This window comes from Hippichthys cyanospilos, chromosome 14 (genome assembly GCF_059441005.1).
Source record: "Hippichthys cyanospilos isolate Australia breed blue-spotted pipefish chromosome 14, RoL_Hcya_1.0, whole genome shotgun sequence".
NCBI classification, from domain to species: domain Eukaryota; kingdom Metazoa; phylum Chordata; class Actinopteri; order Syngnathiformes; family Syngnathidae; genus Hippichthys; species Hippichthys cyanospilos.
The window spans coordinates 13,979,820-13,998,443 of NC_142382.1; the positions used below are offsets into that span (position 1 = coordinate 13,979,820).

General features: G+C 39.9%; 1 protein-coding gene across 2 annotated transcripts in view; it reads left to right on the forward strand.

The window, feature by feature from the left end:
* The window catches only part of ralgapa2 (Ral GTPase activating protein catalytic subunit alpha 2), a 100,406-nt gene that overhangs the window by 39,101 nt on the left and 42,681 nt on the right, over window positions 1-18,624 (forward strand). For both annotated transcript variants that reach the window (XM_088432828.1, XM_088432827.1), the window contains 8 exons: window positions 5,614-5,742; window positions 7,008-7,136; window positions 7,323-7,381; window positions 7,553-7,661; window positions 10,588-10,698; window positions 11,679-11,747; window positions 11,985-12,122; window positions 15,515-15,692. In XM_088432828.1, coding sequence (XP_088288954.1) covers window positions 5,614-5,742; window positions 7,008-7,136; window positions 7,323-7,381; window positions 7,553-7,661; window positions 10,588-10,698; window positions 11,679-11,747; window positions 11,985-12,122; window positions 15,515-15,692 — 922 coding nt within the window. The remainder of the gene's footprint in view (window positions 1-5,613; window positions 5,743-7,007; window positions 7,137-7,322; window positions 7,382-7,552; window positions 7,662-10,587; window positions 10,699-11,678; window positions 11,748-11,984; window positions 12,123-15,514; window positions 15,693-18,624) is intronic.

Here is an 18,624-nt window from a genome sequence, read left to right on the forward strand (position 1 = left end):
TATATATGCGTGCTTCTGTTAGCAGCAGTTTTTATTTCTTTATTTTTAATACTGACATTTTAGATAATCCCCCGTGCATTTTTGTGGAGATGAAGTGACAGAACAAATTTGACTCCACCTGGTTTGATCAAAAGTGATCAGTACAAATGGCAACAATCAAACTGTCAGGATCAAAAGGTGCAGTCATGTTCATCTCTTAAACTGCCTTGACGCTCTGATCCCCGGCTACACAATCTAGCTCTAGGGACATTGAATGTCACCTCTCTGGCCGGGAAGACTGCTATGCTGGTTTTAGAGGCAGAGAAGTCCCAACTAGATATAGTCAGGCTCACCTCCACACACGGTTTATGCTCTGACAAACAGTCCTCTCCAGAGGGGTTGGACACTTCTAGTTTGGCGTTGTCCTAGGTGAGAGGCAGCGGGCAGGTGTCTGCCTTCTTATTGTCCCCCAACTTGGAGCCTGTACATTGGGGTTTACTCCGGTGGACTATAGGGTAGCCTCCCTCTACTTTTGGGTGTGGGGATGGGCCCTGACTGATTGAGCAAACAGCAGTTCAAAGTGTCCATCCTTGTTGGTAGTTGACCTCTGAAACACCCACCCTAGAGTTTCTCCTGGAGATCACTCCCTCTGGGGAACTCCCTGGTTCTGCTGAGGGACTTGAACGCTTACTTGGGCACTGACAGTGAGACCTGGAGGGGTGTAATTGGGAGGGAAGAATCACATTCTTCAGCCATACAAGTAAGGAAGTAGAACCTCTTATTCAGGAGGAGCAGTGTGGTCTTCGTCCCGGCTGTGGAACAGCCAACCTGCTAAACACTAACGGCAGGTTCATGAGAGTTTGGCGTTCAATAATGTTCCTTGGGGAGTTCTCTGTGAGCTGCTTTGGGCGTACAGGGTAAGACACCCCTGATACAGGATGCTCAGCCTCTATACGACTGTTGTAAAAGTTTTGTCCACATTGCCAGCATTAAGTCCAATTTGTTTCCAGTGAGCGTTAGACGCCGTCAAAAATGCCTTTTGTCATGATTATGTTCACTACTTTCACATACAGAATTTTTTGCATCAGCATTGAGGGGGTCCGATTTCCGGGTCCCAGCGTTGCATCCCTGCTTTTTTGCTGCTCATTTGGTGCTGTTGGCTTTATCAAGGTGTGACACCCCCCACCCCACCCACCCCCCACCCCCAGCAGTTTGCAGCTGATGTGAAGCTGAAAAAAAGCACCTTCAAATCTGAGACCATCTTCCTCCGTCAGAAAAGCATGGTGCCCTTTCCAGGTCAAAGATGAGGTCCTGTCCCAAGTGGAGTTCAAGTATCTTGGGGTCTTGGTCACGAGTTTGGGTAGGTTGGAACGGGAGATTGACAGGCAGATCGGTGCAGCGTCTGCTGTGATGCAGACTTTATATCAGTCCATCGAAGAAGTCTGTTGAAGAAGGAGCTGAGCCGAAAGACGGAAGTTCTCGATTTACCGGTTTATCTACCTCCTTACCCTGACCTATACTCATGAGCTGGGGTTGTCTTCGAAAGAATGAGATCCCAGATACGAGCGACCGAAATGAATTTCCTCCGCAAGGTGTCTGGACTCTCCCTTAGAGAAATGGATGAGAAGCTCTGTCATCCTTATGTCATACATACTGTAAGTGTAAATGTGTTATTCTTATATTTTGATCTGAATACCAAAATTTCCAATAGCTGCAGCCTTACAGGAAAAAGATTCTGGATTATTTGATTCACCTTACACTCATTTTATGCTTATCTTCACACGCTAATTAGTAAATTTTCTTTCAGTTTTCAGTTTCTTTCTTTTTTTATAAAGCGCTCCATGGGCCCCTACGCTTCTCTTTCAGCCATGGGTGCCAATGCACCGTCTGCACCAGTGATATGTTCGCCTGTGGTCTCAATCCTAATTATATTTTTATTACAGTGGTGCATGAACATTGTGACTGTGTTAGTCTTTTTCATGCAATACCAGTTTCTGACCTCACACATTTCCACAGATGCAATCACACCCTTGCAGAGTGTGACCAATTAAAGCTGCAAAATGAAAACTATATTGTTCATTCCATTTGAGTTTCACGTAACAGCCTGGTGTCCTAGTAACTTTAGTCCACTGAAGATCAACTTAGTGAGTATGCAGATATACAGTGAGTATAGGCGGTCGGTGAAATGTCTTTTGATGCCATGTTAAATAACTGCCTGCTAGCCGGCTGTGTTGAAGAATTCTTCTGCGTTTTGGCATCTTCCAGCCTTTCTTTAGTCGCACCCTTCGTCATATTTAAATCTGGCCGAGCATCACTCCTTCCAGACGATGCAGAGTGGAGATGAATGAAGGCCCCCACTCACCCATCCCCACCCAACCAAAAACAAAGAATGGGATAAAAGTATGGATAGGGGGTATTTTGGATGCAAGTATGTGTGTGCGTGCGTAGTTGCCCTTCTGGCTGGGTTTCTATTGCACCTTGGCAGTGCGACAAGCTTATTAGAATGTTTTCAATATCGTTCAATAATGTTTTGAGCCCCTGCCGCGTATTCGTCATTAATTAAGGATTGACGTCTGTCGCGCTCCGTTAGACTGACAAGTCGGCCGGAGGCCCAGAGTGGGTTGGCCTGTGTGTGTTCGTGTGTGTGTGTGTGTGTGTGTGTGTGTGTGTGTGTGTGTGTGTGTGCATGTATGTGAGAGAAGGAGCGGGAGGAGAGCCAGGGGATCGTAGTGTAGAGTGGAGCAATGAGGGGGGCACACTGAGGAACAAGGCAACATTCTCTCGCTTTTGTTACAGCTCTGTATAATGCGTCAGGGGGCCAAAGCCAGCCTGGCCACTGAGGCATGCTCAAATTGGCCAGAGAAAAGAGTCCTCACACCACACAATAGAGGACAGCCGCACGCCTGCTTAACATAAGAAAGTGGCTCTTACTCAACCCCTCCTCCTGTCTCTTTTCCTCTAAGGCACCCTTCCCCACCCAAAAAAGAGGAAAATGCATATATTTTGATGTGTATATAAATTATCCATACCGTTGTTCCATTTTTGTTGATGGTTTTTAAATGACAATCTGAAATTGCTTAATGCCATGCTGTTGTATTTAGATGATTCAAGATATCATTTATATGTCATCTTGTGGTTTTTGCACAGATAAAATGAGATAATGACATAATCTGTTATAAACACCCATGCTCTGTTGACAATTAGGGACTCCCGGTGTTAGTCGTCACCATTAAATTCAGTTAAGCTTCGGACAAAATGACACTTCCCTTGGAGGGATTGTCCCTTCAACTGGCAAGAGGGACAAGGTCATGGTCATTGTCCTTATAGGTTGTCCTACTCTGCTCTCATAAAGACATGACATGCCATGACAGTGGTAATCCATCCAAGAGGTCAACTTTCAGAGCCGCAACATATTTAGTATTTTTGACAGTTGAAGTTATAGAGAAAAGGTGTGTGGAGCAATTCCTTTATTTCTTCCATGGAACCTGGAAATATCCATATTTAGGGAATTAGACTGGAGACGAATAGTTGTGTTTTTTTTTTTTCGTGACATAATGGCACAGTGCACCCTGTCACCCCAGAAGCCGGCAGGTGGACAGGGTGTGCTCTTTTTGAAATGAGGTCAAATGAAAAAGGTCTGAGGTGGCTCTATTCAGACTTACACTAATGCTTCTTTTGTTAATATGTGGGACCATTCTTTCTGCCTGCATAGAACCACACGGGCCTCAATTCTCATTTCTATGGACTCCTTAAATGTAGGCAACAGAAAACACTTTGCGTTCTCCATTTGTGTCTTCTTCTAAAATGCTCATTTCAGGCAATCAAGCAACAGTTTGTTGCACAGTAATTACCTCTGACTGCACTGCACATTATGTTTCAGAGGTCAATTACCAACAAAATGAGGCTAAAATGGAACCTCAAGCTCTCCCCACCAATTTTCTGCCAGCAGTGTGTCCTGTTGGATCCACCTCCTGCATATTACCTTTTTGTTTATTCACGTTCTTTTCAGTTCAGCCATACGCTGTTTGTCTGTGTTGCGGGTGAAGATAGAAAGCGAGTACGGCAATCCAAGAGTGGGGAATTTTTTTTATTTTTTGTGTTTGCTGAGTTACCCTTGGTTCAGATAAAAACAGTGTGATGTTTGAACTGTGGGATTTGCACAGGTTTATAGCCAAGAAGACAGGTGTTTTAAAGCCGAACCTTGCCTTTGTACACACATGCATGAGTGAGTGTAAGATAAGAAAGCACGGACGAACACAGTGCATAGTCATGCGTAATCAGTGTTTTTTTGCATTAACCACAATCACACAAGTAGTCTATTACTGCTTCATCATATATGTCTACATATTTCTATATATTTTTAACCTTTTTACACCACCCATCCATCAGCAGTTTATGCAACCGACTAATGGCATACACCAATTTTGGAAAAAAAAATACCCACCTGCCAATGAGGTTTTTTTTTTTTTTTTGCCCAACAAAAGAATACAATTACTTTAATTACTGGTTTTCTTATCAGTGTACATAAATGTGACTCAAAAACTTTCAAGAGTTTTCTTTCTCTAGTTTTCTCTCTGGCCATACATCTGCTGCCTCTCTTTTGCTGCTATCTTGCCACTCTTGTTTTTTTCTGTTGTTGATTTTGTATCCTGTCGAGTGCCTTACCACACTTAAAATGCTTAGCCTACCTTTTGGAAGCAGAAAGGGGTAGGATATTTCTGCCCAAAACATTTCTAGCCCCTCTTCAATTGATTGCTTGTGGCAAAATGCACAAATTTGTGCAACAACAACTCTTTTGGAAGCTTTTGTATTCCTGGCATTTCTTGTAAAAAAAATAATAGTTTGCAATGTTGAGTAAACTAAATGAAATCAAAGCATAGAAGCTGTTTTGCTTTAAGAGTGAAGCAAAAGGCTGACAAGATACTAGCTTGCCAATCACTGGGGAAATGGGTATGCAATGTGCACATCGGCATTAGTAGCTAGCTTCCTTGCACCAATGATTACTGAGCAATGATGTTTGGGTTAAGTGTGCCCAATACTGAATTTGTTTTTCACCGGTGTAGAATTCTCTCGAATCAAACATAGTTGTAGTCAACATAATTTGCTCAAAAACACGTAGTACCACATATTTTGTTAGGGACTTTTTATGTTCTCTTTAAATTAATTTTATTGTGATTTTTGCAAAAATATATTTTATGAACAAAAAATAATATAAAATATATTTTTTTATATTTATATAGTTTTCATGTACCGTATTTTTTTTTACATTATCAGCCAATTAATCAGTCATCAATAGTTTTTTTTTTTTCTGTCATGTATCACAATTGGTCTAATGAAGTCCATGGAATTGTTTCATGAAATCTCGGTACCAATAACATCACAGTGATACTGTATTTGGCCAGCAAAAATCACTTCAAACTATCTTTTCGAACCCCCCCCCCCCCCCCTTCCTTTTTTAATGCAGCACAAAAGCACTCAAACTCTTCGTAAGAAGAGAGGTGAAAGGAGGATTTACAAATCATTTATTAACAATTACCCAATGTCTCAATATCAATGTTAAGTATTGTACAGACATTCATCCAGTTGTTGATACAAGCAACAACATATTTACAGTGTATGTGTTTCTGTCACCAGGATACTTTGAACACCATTATCCGTTCCTGCTCTCCAAGATTCTTCTTCCTTGGCCTGCCAGGCTTCACAATGCTGATCGCCGACTTCATCACTGCTGCAGCCCGTGTCCTCAGTTGTGGCTCTTCAGAGGTATACAATACTCAGGCTTCAGCATCGTTCCAAAGCGCTTTATAACAAGCAGAACAGTTAATACGTCATTTGTATTCATGCCAGAAAGGGTACCAAATCAAGTACTATACATCATACCATGCTGCTTTAGGGTAGCCAGTTTGACTGCAACTGTTGATTCTGAGTCCCTATACAAACGACACAGATTTGTTTTAAAACCATGTTCAATCGCCAATTCAGAACGCTAACGACTTCATTTCACCGACCTTGACATTAACATACTTAACCTGTTGTTGATGTTTAGCGGGGGCTTGGGCTGCATTATACCTGCGTCTAGCATAAATTAGCCACTATCTAGCACCTCACATGTGCTCCATATAGGCGGGACTAATAAACGGAAATGACGGCACACTTTGATGCTCACTGCCTGACACAGTTGCCGTTCCTTCTGATCACATTTTACCAAAGAATGCTTACTCAAATGTGTTGTTACAGCTGGCAAATATGTCTCATAGTCCAAAATTTATGAGAAGAACAAGTCTACCGTGTTGCTAAGCACAATTTAAATACCTCTGAGAAGGGTAGTCAGAACAGAGCTTTGCTTGTATATTGCACTCACTTACTCGCACACAATGCATTCACCCATTTTCCTACACTTGGCCTGATTACTCAACAGCATAGGTTTGCCAGGTAGCATCAGCAATAGTAGCAGATTTAATTGAAGTGTTAGACTTGATCGTTTTAATGTAAGGCAGTGCTTCTCAATTATATTTAGCAAGGAACATTTTGCACCCCCGCACTTGCCACGCCGAACATAAATAATATTATTATATGAAAAAATTGTGTAAGTATACCTAAAACGGTATCCTTTTTAAACATTGAAACAAGAAAAAAAAACATAAATTAAACTTTCAACAACTGTTAACTGCATTCGTAGAGCACTTATACAGGTTAAAGTAATGTCTAAGCAGAAAAAAACCCAAGTGCATCAAAGTGCCCAAAAAAAGATGCCAATCCTTATTTTATCGCAATTATACTTCACATGGCAAAACCAAATCATTTTCTCTTGGGTCATCCGCGACCCCTTGGCATCGCCCTGCACCCCCACAGGGGGGTCTGCCCCACTATTTGAGAAACACTGATGTAACGGGTAGGCGGGTGAATTCCTAATTCAGTACTTACATTTACTGGTATTTGAATTCATGTTTAATAATATGACCAGGCATTTAATTCAGTAAGATACTTGAAATAGATGTTATAATAGATTTCTTTTCTCCCTGCGCCAGGCTCCCAGGATGGAGGCTCAAACAATTATTGGCTCATTAGTGTGTTTTCCAAATCTTTACGTCCACATTCCAGTCCTGCGGAGTGTGGTTGGCTCTGATGACATCCTTGTAGGAAATGAGGATATCAAGGTACTGTAAATCATTCAATGGGTAAATCCTCAAGAGGAACCTATTTTTAGTCTTTTCATTATTATAAAGGCATTAAAACCATAGGTGACTTCACTCCCAGGATACATATTGTAACCTATGAAGTCTTGTATGAGCATAAGGACTAGACCGTAATCTGATAATGTACAATATGTCTTTGCACTTCAGGATTATCTTGTCAATATCCTGCTTGAGGCTGCAACTAAAGAACACTGTGAAGGAGCCAGGTATGTAATTACAGTATATAGATGAATGAGGTTTTTAATAAAGTTTGTAATGCATACGTACAGTATATGATATGGAATGATGACAAGCTTAATATGTGAGCTGGGGTATTTGGTTGCAGCAATTTCTGTGTGAAAAGGGTGTTTTTAAACTGATCTTTTTCTGTTTTCCAGATGTATTGCTGTGTGCAGCCTGGGCTTGTGGGTTTGCGAGGAATTGATGCAGACAAACATCCACGATCAAGTGAAAGACGCCATCAATGTCCTCGGAGTAACACTTAAGGTCAGTTGCCAACTGATGGGATTATCTGTTAAGCAAATATGTATAATGACAGGAATTCTGGAACTACAAAAGAAGAACAAAATATGCCAGTAGATTGAGGTCCTTTTGGAACACTTACTATAACCATTATTCAGTGGCGGCCTGAAAATATTTTGGTGTGTCCGTATTGAGTTCATTCTGTTGCACTTAGGAGTAACTGCTGTTTGTCCAGAGATCTAGGTCACAGTCTCTGTTGTAATTCATCACAAAAAGTGTTTGATTGGCTCAAGTTTATTGCTTTCAACTCATCTGCAGCAAACTCACCCAACCATGCTTTTATTACCTTGCTTTTTTACTCCACGTTGTAGTCACACTGGAAGTTGAGGCTTAGGATTCAAACAATTGAATGCTGAGGTTCTGGCCCAATGGCAGCTTATTTGCTAAACTAATTCAAATAAATGTCTATATTTGTCGAGGAAGTGTAGCCTTAGGTTTGGTGCCAGAAATTTTGTCTATGCTTAAATGAAAATAAGAAATGCTAAAGTAATGTTTGCCCTCTGTTGAAAATGATCAGTCGACTAATAATACTTTTATCGTGAGTATTTTTGCAACGCTCTTCTATTCCTTTTGACTAAAAAGAGCCAGATAACCAGTTAGGGCGTTTTTTCTCCTCACGGAGAGGGACTTGTTTGGTGGCATAATTTTGAGGCTGCTCTGTCTCTGTAGATGTTGGCCAATTTAGGCAGCTACATCTCCCAGCTTTCTGCTCAAGCAACCCCCCCCCCCCCCCCCCCCCCCCCCTTACCTCTAATGGAGCAGTAATCACTCCCCTGTACAACTTGACACACAGACTCCGCCAGCCCCGAAATAGAGGGTATAGGCTGGGTAGAGTGTGTTGTAAAGGGGGAGGGGGTTGAAGAGTGGCACTGACGGTCTCTTTTCTAAAAGCAGGTGCTGAACTCTCAGGGCCTCTTTTTGTGTTTGGCCATTTTTGCACTCATTGCATTGTCTACTCTTGTTACATGTTGAGAGGCATTCAACCGAAAGAAATGGGAAATTCTATTTCGGAACAAAGAATTTCAAATCACTGAAGAAATTCACACTTGGATAGAAATGGTCACTGCTCAGTTCTCGCCTCGAGTTTGGAGAAAATGAACCGTGGATAGAAGTGGAAATAAATTTCTGTGATTATGTCTTTGTTAGTGCAGGTGTATACGTAAACTATTCATTAGTTTAAGAGTCCTCTTTTTTCACACATTGCGCGATGTGTCATACATTTCGGTGGACAAATATTTATTTTCTTAAAGTTTGACAATTTTTGTTGATTTTTTTTTTATGGACAAATAATTATCAATAATTAAGTCAATGTTTTATTTTTGTAAACAGATCTCTACTGTGATCCAAAAGAGACACTTTGTTTCATACTTTTCTTAGGTCAAATAATTATTCATAATTATTTCTTTTTGAGAACAGGTCTAACACTTCTTTAACATATCCTTAATATTTATTCAAATTTTTATTATTGGCATTTTATTATGTTAAAAAAAATTCTACTGATGGCATGATTTAACCTTTTTTTTTTTTTAACCCCAAAATGTTTTGTAATGATTAAAGGGTACTTGTCTGAAAACATAATTCATAGGGGATAATGGTTGAGAACCACTGCTTTATTGCATTCTGAGGCTCCACACACAATACAGGCACAATATGGTGTACTGTATCACCGTTCTGAAACGCATAAAAGTGTGCAGTGTCAGTCAAAGAAAAAGCAGGTTGTGGCAGAAACAGGATATGGACAAGAATAAATGTTGGAAACGAGGATATACTGGTACTATAATATCAAGGTTACCTCATTTTACCTCTGAAAAGTTTTCGGGCCTTGGAACTTGCCATATTCAAAAGCTATGGGTCCCAAAAGGAATGCTTGAGTCCCAAAATTTGCGCTACAAAAAGTACAAAGTACATCTAAGGTTCAAACTGCATTTACAAGACATGAGCAAAAACCATTAACAGATATTAACAAATGTCACAGTAAAATTTATTAAAATAATAGAATGTATGATTTTAGATGTAGTATACATCATCATCTTCTTAATATCGCAACCATTTTGTTAGAAAAGACATTTTTTTACTTTGAGTGTTCTTTTTAGTGTTCTGTATAGTTTCAACCTGTCTGTTTTGTTCCTCTTTTTGAGCTTTTGCAGTATTATGTTTTTGCTTCTTTACTTTCTGGCTCATACTTTTACCTGAGTATTATTTGACTTGTCACGATACTAAAAAAAATATTGCAGGATTTACTTTGTTTGTACCCTAAAGATGGTATTTTTAGAAAGTATTTTATCAAGGGGGTGTGTATATATGTGTGTGTGTGTGTGTGTGTGTGTGTGTGTGTGTGTATATATATATATATATATATATATATATATATATATATATATATATATATATATATATATATATATATATATTTCAAAAAACATAATAAATAAAACATATAGAAAGGATTTCTGTACCTTTGAGTGGTGCTTGTTACGCCCATATTTCCTAGTAAGGGTAGCCTCAGCTAGGCTAGCATCATATTTCTTGATTGTCTCCAGCATCATTTCCAGATAAATCATTTTCTCACTTCTCTCTTTAACATCACTAGCAATCTTGGGACCCATGGCTAACCCTTTCAAGTTTGAACTACGCAGTAAAATGCACTATAAATATGGTTTTGTAAGCACTCGCGATAGAACAAAGCTTTATCATTCCGTTATTTTGAAACCTGTTAGGCTGACCAATAGCAAACCAGCATCTCCGTTATGTGCCGGCAACAAAAGATAACTGCAACTACGTAAAAACGCCTGCAGATGGCGAAAAAACAACATTAATACAGCCAACCCCCTAGGGTCATGACAGTTATTTTTTTGCAAAACAAAACAAAAAATTCTTTTCCCTTGTGCAGTTTGGAAACAAAGCTGTGGCCCAGGTAGCCTGTGACGTGTTTCAGCTGCTCATCGCTCATTGGGAGCCTCTCCAAAATGTGGACCCGACAATGCCTAAGAAAATAATTGAGGTAACATTCCCCCTCCAATCCAACTGATTACCTTCCAAAGGGCAATGTTTTAAAAGTTAGTTGATCTTATGATTGGAAGTTGTGATAGCATAACATCTATCAGCATATTTATTCACTCAGATGCAGCGGAAATGTGTGTGACCAAATCAGTGGACCTTCACCTTTCTGCTTTAGTTTGTAAATGGACGAGTAAACAATGACTTGGCTTTTGGCTTCTGAAAATTAAGCTGTTTTGACAAGATAATTTCCTAGCCATTGTCTGTGTGGCGGTATCTCCAAAGTGACATGGAGTAGATAAAGCCATTGTGCGGGCATGGTGTGATTTTAATAAACAAGACAACAAGACAATCCTCCTGTTAAAACATTTAAAGAAGTACCATCCCAAAGTGGGCAAAATAAAAATCGGAACAGAGTTTGCACAGCATGTCCATGTTCCATTATGTCAGCCGCTAATAACTAGCTGTGCAGTCACCGGGACAACGCAGCAATCAATTATCTTTTGATACTGCTCATTTGATCATGATACATTTTTAGGCATATTCATTATCCTCGAGGGATCCTTTTTTAGTTATATAAGGTGTTGCTAGATATTGGGCTACATTTGTTCTACTGTTGAGTAAAAATGTTTTAATAAATGTCCCTGTTTATTTTTCAAAAATGTTCTTCAAATGCGAAATTGTCAAAGTCCTGATTGCTTACTTTAGTTTTCAGTACATTATGATTTAAAGCTGGTAATTTTAAAGCAATCTGACTAGATTTAGCTTCTCCAGATTGTAGTCAGGTGGAATAGGCTCCACATCCCTGCAACCCTGAGCGAGATAAACAATAGGAAAATAAACGGATAAATGTGGAAAGTGTTCTATTTGAAACACATTAGATTATGGTGCAACCAGAAGAAAAATTGATAGATTCCTTTTCTCCTTACCAATGGTTATCTTTTCTTTTTTGTTTTTTTTACTCCCTGTTTTGCCCCTTTGCAGATATTTGTGGCCACAACAGCCTTTTTGTTGCCCAGCGCTGAGCACTCAACAGTGGAAGCGGACAAAAAGGTACATTTTTGAAAGGAAATGGCTGAGATCTGAAGGACGTTGATCTATCATGTTGGAATAGTGCATTTATGGAGGAATGTTTTCACTCGAGATTTGTTCTTTACTATTTTCGAATGTACCCTTTTTGTTTCATTTGTCCTTCCCTTAATCCTTTTTTGTTTTCTACAATCTTTGTTTATGTCATTTCTTGTTGTCTCGTTTACAATTGTAACATACTGAATATTCCAATGTGCTCAGTTGGTGGTATCTCTACTGCTATGTCTACTGGATTGGTGCATGGCTGTTCCTCTGAGTCTGCTATTGGAACCAATTACCACATCTTTACTGGAGGACCACACATCCCACAAAGCTCCCCTACTGGACTACATCTACAGGGTGGGTAGTGTAGCTGTCATCTTTGTGCCAGAACGGCGTTGATTTAGGAATCCCCCACACCCCTGTCTCCCTTTTTGTTCTTTCTAGATCTATGTAATCTATTGAGGCTAATACAATAGCTTCAGCTTTGACCACTCTGACCTTCACCTCTCCACATAAGCTTGCCACTTTGAGTAGAAACCACTCTCTATGACCTTCTTGCTAGACCTCATTAACATAAGGACACGATATTGCTAAGGAAATTGGCATAACTTGAAGTACATGGATTGTTTATCAGGCACCAAAATATTTTTTTCTCCTGTAAAAATATTCATTATCTTTCTACTCTGATCATATTAAATGAGGATCATTTGTTTTAAGTTGAATTATATCCGTCTTCCTGAACCTTCATTTTTTGCGCTGACCCTAAAGAACATCCGGCCTAAATGAATGACGTATTATTCATTCCCTCGTGTTTGGGCAGATGCAGTCAACGGCAGATCTTTGTAAGGATGTCAGCGGTGATAAGAAATGGTCCAATTATTCAAACGGAACCCTTTGTCCATTTGATAAGCTCAGCCCATAAACGCTTGTCCGAGTGATTTGAAAGGAATATGTCTTAATATGCGAGCTACCGCAGCTGCTATAAAAGCAAAGACAATTTGATGTGATTAGTTGTCTATCAGAACACAAGCAACAAGGCCCCTATAGGTTTTATTTGAAATAATGCATCAAGCACGATGTGGCAATATTAACGTAATAGTCCTGCTGAAATCTGTTTCATACTAATTGTTCCACAAGATCCTTCCTTTTATTCAATTACTCACCAGAATGCATCCCTGTCAAGGTTGTGATCTGTCCATTATTGATTCCCCGTGCTTTACTTGTAAAGCTCAACTGAATAGCTTTTCTCTCTTTTCCCTTCTGAAATCAACTGGTCAAATAGCAATGCGATACATATCAACCAAAATGGTTGTCATGCTTTTCAACCTGGCGCAGTGTGTGCTTGGGATGCCTAATATAATGCTGATCCAAAGCAACATTGCACTAGACCTCTTTGGCTTACTGGTGTTCTGCTCAAGCTTCTCCATCTGCTCTCTCTTCCAGCTTCAACAGCCAGCTGCACCATCCCGTGCACTTTGCGGCCGTATTAGGTGTACATCTGTCTTTGTGAGGACCAATTTAAATGTCAACCTCTGTGTTAAGGGTGAACTGTAGTAATAAATATGCAAATTTGCGTACGACATACATTTTACGGACACGGTTGTGTTCAGCGTGTGGCTAGGGTTAGGGTAGGTTGGGGGGACTATATCTGGCATATATTTGAAGTCAGTGTCCTTCCAAATTGTTGTGCGATGTATATGGGCCCCTCTTAACTACAGTGTGCTCATTTGTCTGTTACTCTCCTAGAACTGTTGCTATGCAAAGTGTAGTCACTTAGTTGTCAAGCACAGCCGTGGGTTTTCCCCCCTCCTTTTCTGTCTCTCCATCTCTCCACAGAGGGAAGCTCTTTGGGGGCTTTGGTGTAGCAGCTGTTTGGTTCAGGTCTTTTCACCATCAAGCTGCCAATCCCTCCCCCATGTACTTAAAGGTCTGCTTGGGAGATTCATCAATGTACTGTCTACATCGCCACACAAAATACTGTTTCAGATGAAGGGCCCAGCCTGCCTTCTCTCAGCATCTCTCCACCAAGTGCTAGTGTGCGTGTGCGTGTGCGTGTGTGTGTGTGTGTGTGTTTGTGTGTGTGTGTGTGTGTGTGCGTGCGTGTGCGTGTGTGTGTCTGTGTGTGTGCGTGCATTGAAAGGGATTAGACTTTACATGGCTTTACCCCAAGTTGCTGTACTGTGACCAAGCGGGCCTGTCATTTACATATATTAGACATATGATCCAACCAACTGACGTGCAATGGCATCGTACAAATTACAGGTGTGTGGAAGATACAGGTTTGTAGTTGGGAGTTAAACACGCAACAAAAAAAAAAAAAAAGTCTTAATTAAATCAAACAGTGTAAACCTGTCCGGTAGCTGTAATCGACTGCCCCAGTGCGCCTTATCTGGTGCTGCCAAGGGATGCTCTGCCATCTGTTATGTAGATCGATACGTTCTCACAATGCAGGAGATTGATTTGAAGCAATAAAAGCAGTATTTTAATTTCTTACTCCATCAGGATGGTGTAAATTGAAATCGTACATAAGATTATGTTTTCATCATGGGTCTGTACATTTGTCCGGAAAATATAATTATTGTTAGTGATACACTGGTTTATTGTTAGGTGTGTATTCTTTAATAAAGTCGCCATGTCCAAAGTCCGGCCGCAACAATGTGACCTGTGTTCAAATTTCCACTGGCCTACAGCCTCTGGCATAAAATAAGTAACGTGTAGCTTGTGAGCAGACAACCACAATAGAAAATATTCACGTTGCTATTTTAGACATAGACATAGGTATATGTTTTATGTTTTCTTTTACTAGTTTTACTGGTTCAACCTGGCATTTCAAATCATACCGATAGGACGCTGACTCCCTTCACGCACCCTAGCCCACCCCATTATGTATCACGTCCCGTGATACATGTGAATCCATGCTGTACATTTTTGTTAAAACACTTTCTTTTTTTGCTCAATATATTTAGAATACATTAAAATGTTAAAAAGAAATCACGACGTACTACCACATCCGTCACATGTTGAGTACTGAGTGCGCTCAACTCCCAGCAGCACTGATTGGCCAAGAGATATCATGTGATCAGCTGCTGCAAGTCAGGTGTGTCTTAACCTCCGCAGCAACAAACCGAATCCTTAGGGTTTAATCGAAAGCATTGCCCTAAGGCCTCAGCTTTCCAAAGGGGCGATCCATGCGTGTGTGTGTTGGGTTTTAACTTACATGTTTGTGTTGATCTTGAGAAGCTATGGTATTTAAAAGTTTTGAAGTGTGTTTCTGCGTAAAATCTTTATGTATAAATATCCCACGTTAGAACATATATGTGGCCAATTTAGGTGATTTTATTTTTATTAGGTATCATATGCAGCTGTTTTTTCACCAGTTCCATTCTACCCGTGTCAGTTAATATTAAAATATTTTTCTGTGCATCATATAATACCTTATCATTTGTTCACAGAAACGCATGTTTTTAATTGTCAAGATGCTGGACTACTTGTATAGTTTTTAGTGTTTACTTTTGTTTAAATAAATGTAAATCGCCTTGTCATAGCATTGTTTTTAAAAGACTCTGAATCACGTTAACCTAAAACTGGCCTGTAGAATTGTCGCTGCACATCATTTTCGCCAGGCATTATCATATCTAATCAAGCACATCACTGATACAATTTTGCCATTAAAGCAGCTCCCTCTGATTGGAAGGAGAATGCATAGCAATATCTGATCAAGTGTAATCGCCTTTCTTCTTTTATTTTAGGTGCTGCACTGTTGTGTGTCAGGCTCCACCCTCCACACCCAACAGAGCCATTACCTCCTCAGCCTGGCAGACTTGTCTGCTGACTACGATCTCATGTTGGGACAAGTAAAAAGTTTTGAGCCGCCGCCTTCCCAGACGACGGCTACCGATGTCCGCAGCTTGCTCACCGTAGCAGAGGGTAAAGAGGCATGACAATCAAAACAAATTTACAGGTTACTGCTATAGAAGACATTCTGCTTGTTTCACTTTTAAAACATTTCCTAAGTTGCATCTTTTTTACATTATATTCATCTGCCAAATTCCACAGAGGATCTACACTCATATAACACTGTATTTCCTTTTACATTGTGGTTAAAATGGCTGTTTTGTTGTTGTTGTTGTTGTTTTCCTGGGGGTACTGTTTCAGTCAAATGAGCTGCAACAATGTCACTTGTTACAATGACTACAGTGGACAGGGCTAGGGTGCTGCAACTAGTTGACCAGATGAAAATAGAGCGTTTTAATTCAAGTAGGCATCATATAAACACTATGCCAGTGAATTGCACGTGTCGATTACTGTGCTAATCGGTGTCAAATACTAATACGATGCTCACCACCTTTGACCGGTAATCAGATGCTAAAGCAGATAACTGTTAGCTAATGCTAATCTCTGCTAACACTTCAGCTATGCTAACCTGAATGTCTCTGTGCAATCCAGTGGCTAGACACTGGTGGCTACTTTGAAAAGGTTTTTCTTCACCCAGCCTCGCTTTTAGGTTATTTACAAAGAAAATGGACTCGGGGCTTGGTAATATGTAAATTAGTGAAAATGTGTCCTTATACACACCGGAGCTCAGAATGAAAAATATATTTTGTTCATCAGGAAAAATGGCTTTCAATCGTATTTTATTTCACTGGTTTTATTTATAAGAGCCAACGGAAACATTCTGTCGGAGTAGCCATGGTAGCAGCCACGTCTCCTCCTATTCGCCTACTGGAGGCCGAGCCATCAAGTAGAGCCGTTGATAGGGAAGTCTGAGTACTGTTACCTACCACAGTTAACACCAGCTTGCACTGGATTCCAGACTATGAACCTGGTGAATCATTTGGGCATTGGAGCAAAATTTATGGCCGCCCAATAATGAGGAAAAACAAAGAGGAGCACTACTTTTGTTTACCTTAATCTATTAATTCAGAACGTAAATCCATGACAGAAAGGTGACTGCATATCATGGGTATAGGACACTCCGTTTCAACTTACCCATTTGGCAGTAATTTGGTAGTTTGTGAGGACAATTTTCTTCGTCCCAGAGAAACCATACTTTGGAAGCATACGCAAAGTGTGAGAGAGCAAGCAAATACAAACACAATTCGTCATTGGTTTCAGTGCACAAAAGTGCGGAATCTCCAAAACGTGGGCAAATATGTCAGCAAAATGTGTATTTTTATATGATTAGACAAATGCGAAAACAAGTGAACGCACACAGACAGGCACACAAAGACTTAAATAAGGCTTGGTTCACACTTGCAGGGCTTAATGCTCAATTCCGATTTTTTGGGGTGATTTTATTTAATTTTTTGTGAGGTTGTTCAAATTTCCAAATAAATGCGACCTGTAATGTGACCTGTGTTTGAGCGCTAAACATAAAGAACACATTGAATAGTAGACTTTAAACCCTTCATTGGCAGCCTCTTCACCGCATTGACATAATGTCATAGTTTACTATACCGTATGGTATTTCCTCCTGGTGGTTGTGTTCCCCAAAATACCCACAGTAAGTAGGGATTGAACTTTGTTTTTTAGTTTGTTAGTTAAAAAAAAACAACATAAAATCATTTTCTTGTCTGTTCTGACTTAGGAGGAAAAATATCACGTAAAATAGCAAGGTAAAGCTGCAATTGATAGTCATAAATGTAAATTACGTACTAGAGGTTGATTTTTTTTTTTTAATGATTTTTTTTTTTTAATTTCTGTTTATTGACTGATCTGACTTAACAGGAAGAAAAACTGTGACGTAAACCTGCAGTTGAAAAATATATGGTCGTAAATGAAGCTCCGCCATAGAGTAAAGCCGCAATAACTGATCCGCAATGTAGCGGGGGAACACAGTAATGTCTCGAAAAGACTTCCCTAGCTTCAAGTATATTCTAACACCTGAAATCCAGTAATTAATTCTAGGCAGCCCATCCATTTAGATCTGCACTATTAAATGTCAATATCCTATTAGAAATATAAAAAAGAAAATTAAATACCAGGGAATACAACATTCACATCAGTGCTTATCCTCAAGACCCATTATAGGGTTTAGATGAAAATGTCAATTTTTTTCCTGTTTTGGTGACCTTGTGATTCCATTAGGCAGTGCATTCCCCTCTCTCTCCCACTCTCATGTCCTCAAGTTCGAAAACTCTTTGAGTCCCAATGCATGCTATATTTGCACTGAAACAGTGTGAGAATTTTGAACCACAGTGTGTGCCTCAGAATTTACGGCTCACCTTTTCTTTGTGGCACACAGCTGTGGAGTCCTCATGGAAATAACAAAACACTATCAAAAGGGCAAACCAAAGAGTGCCGGCCTAGTTATATTCATGCCCCCACCTCATATTGATCAAGTCACATCAAAGGGGCAGCGTATCTCTAATGTAGCTTGGCCTGCTTTCTAAAGAGCTTTTTCCACTTTGATGGGGGATGATGGTATTGATAGCACTGTCACAATGCAAGAGTGCATCTTCTTGTTTTTCCTACAGCACCGCATAATGAAGCCCAACATGCTTTTCACTTGAGCGTAAAAACCCATGCATTTACACAAATGCAATTCACTGAGTAGGGTCCCATTCAGTAGCCTGTGAAGATGGAGTTTCTCATTAGCGCGCGGCCGGTCTAAACACTTGTCCATTATAAGAAGACTCAATGGGCTTTTCAAAGTTGTCTCATATTAGATGCTACCTACTTAGAATTGTGCTGGCCGAGCTATAGTGAGAAATTTATAAAGTGCCTTTATTAGTAATCATAGTTGAGATTTTACTGTTTAAAGAGGTAACGGAGATAATAGCATGTCTTCACACAGATTTTAGGCTTTTCAAAAGTGTCTGGCTAAGTCAATATTACATTTATGATAAATGAAAGCCTA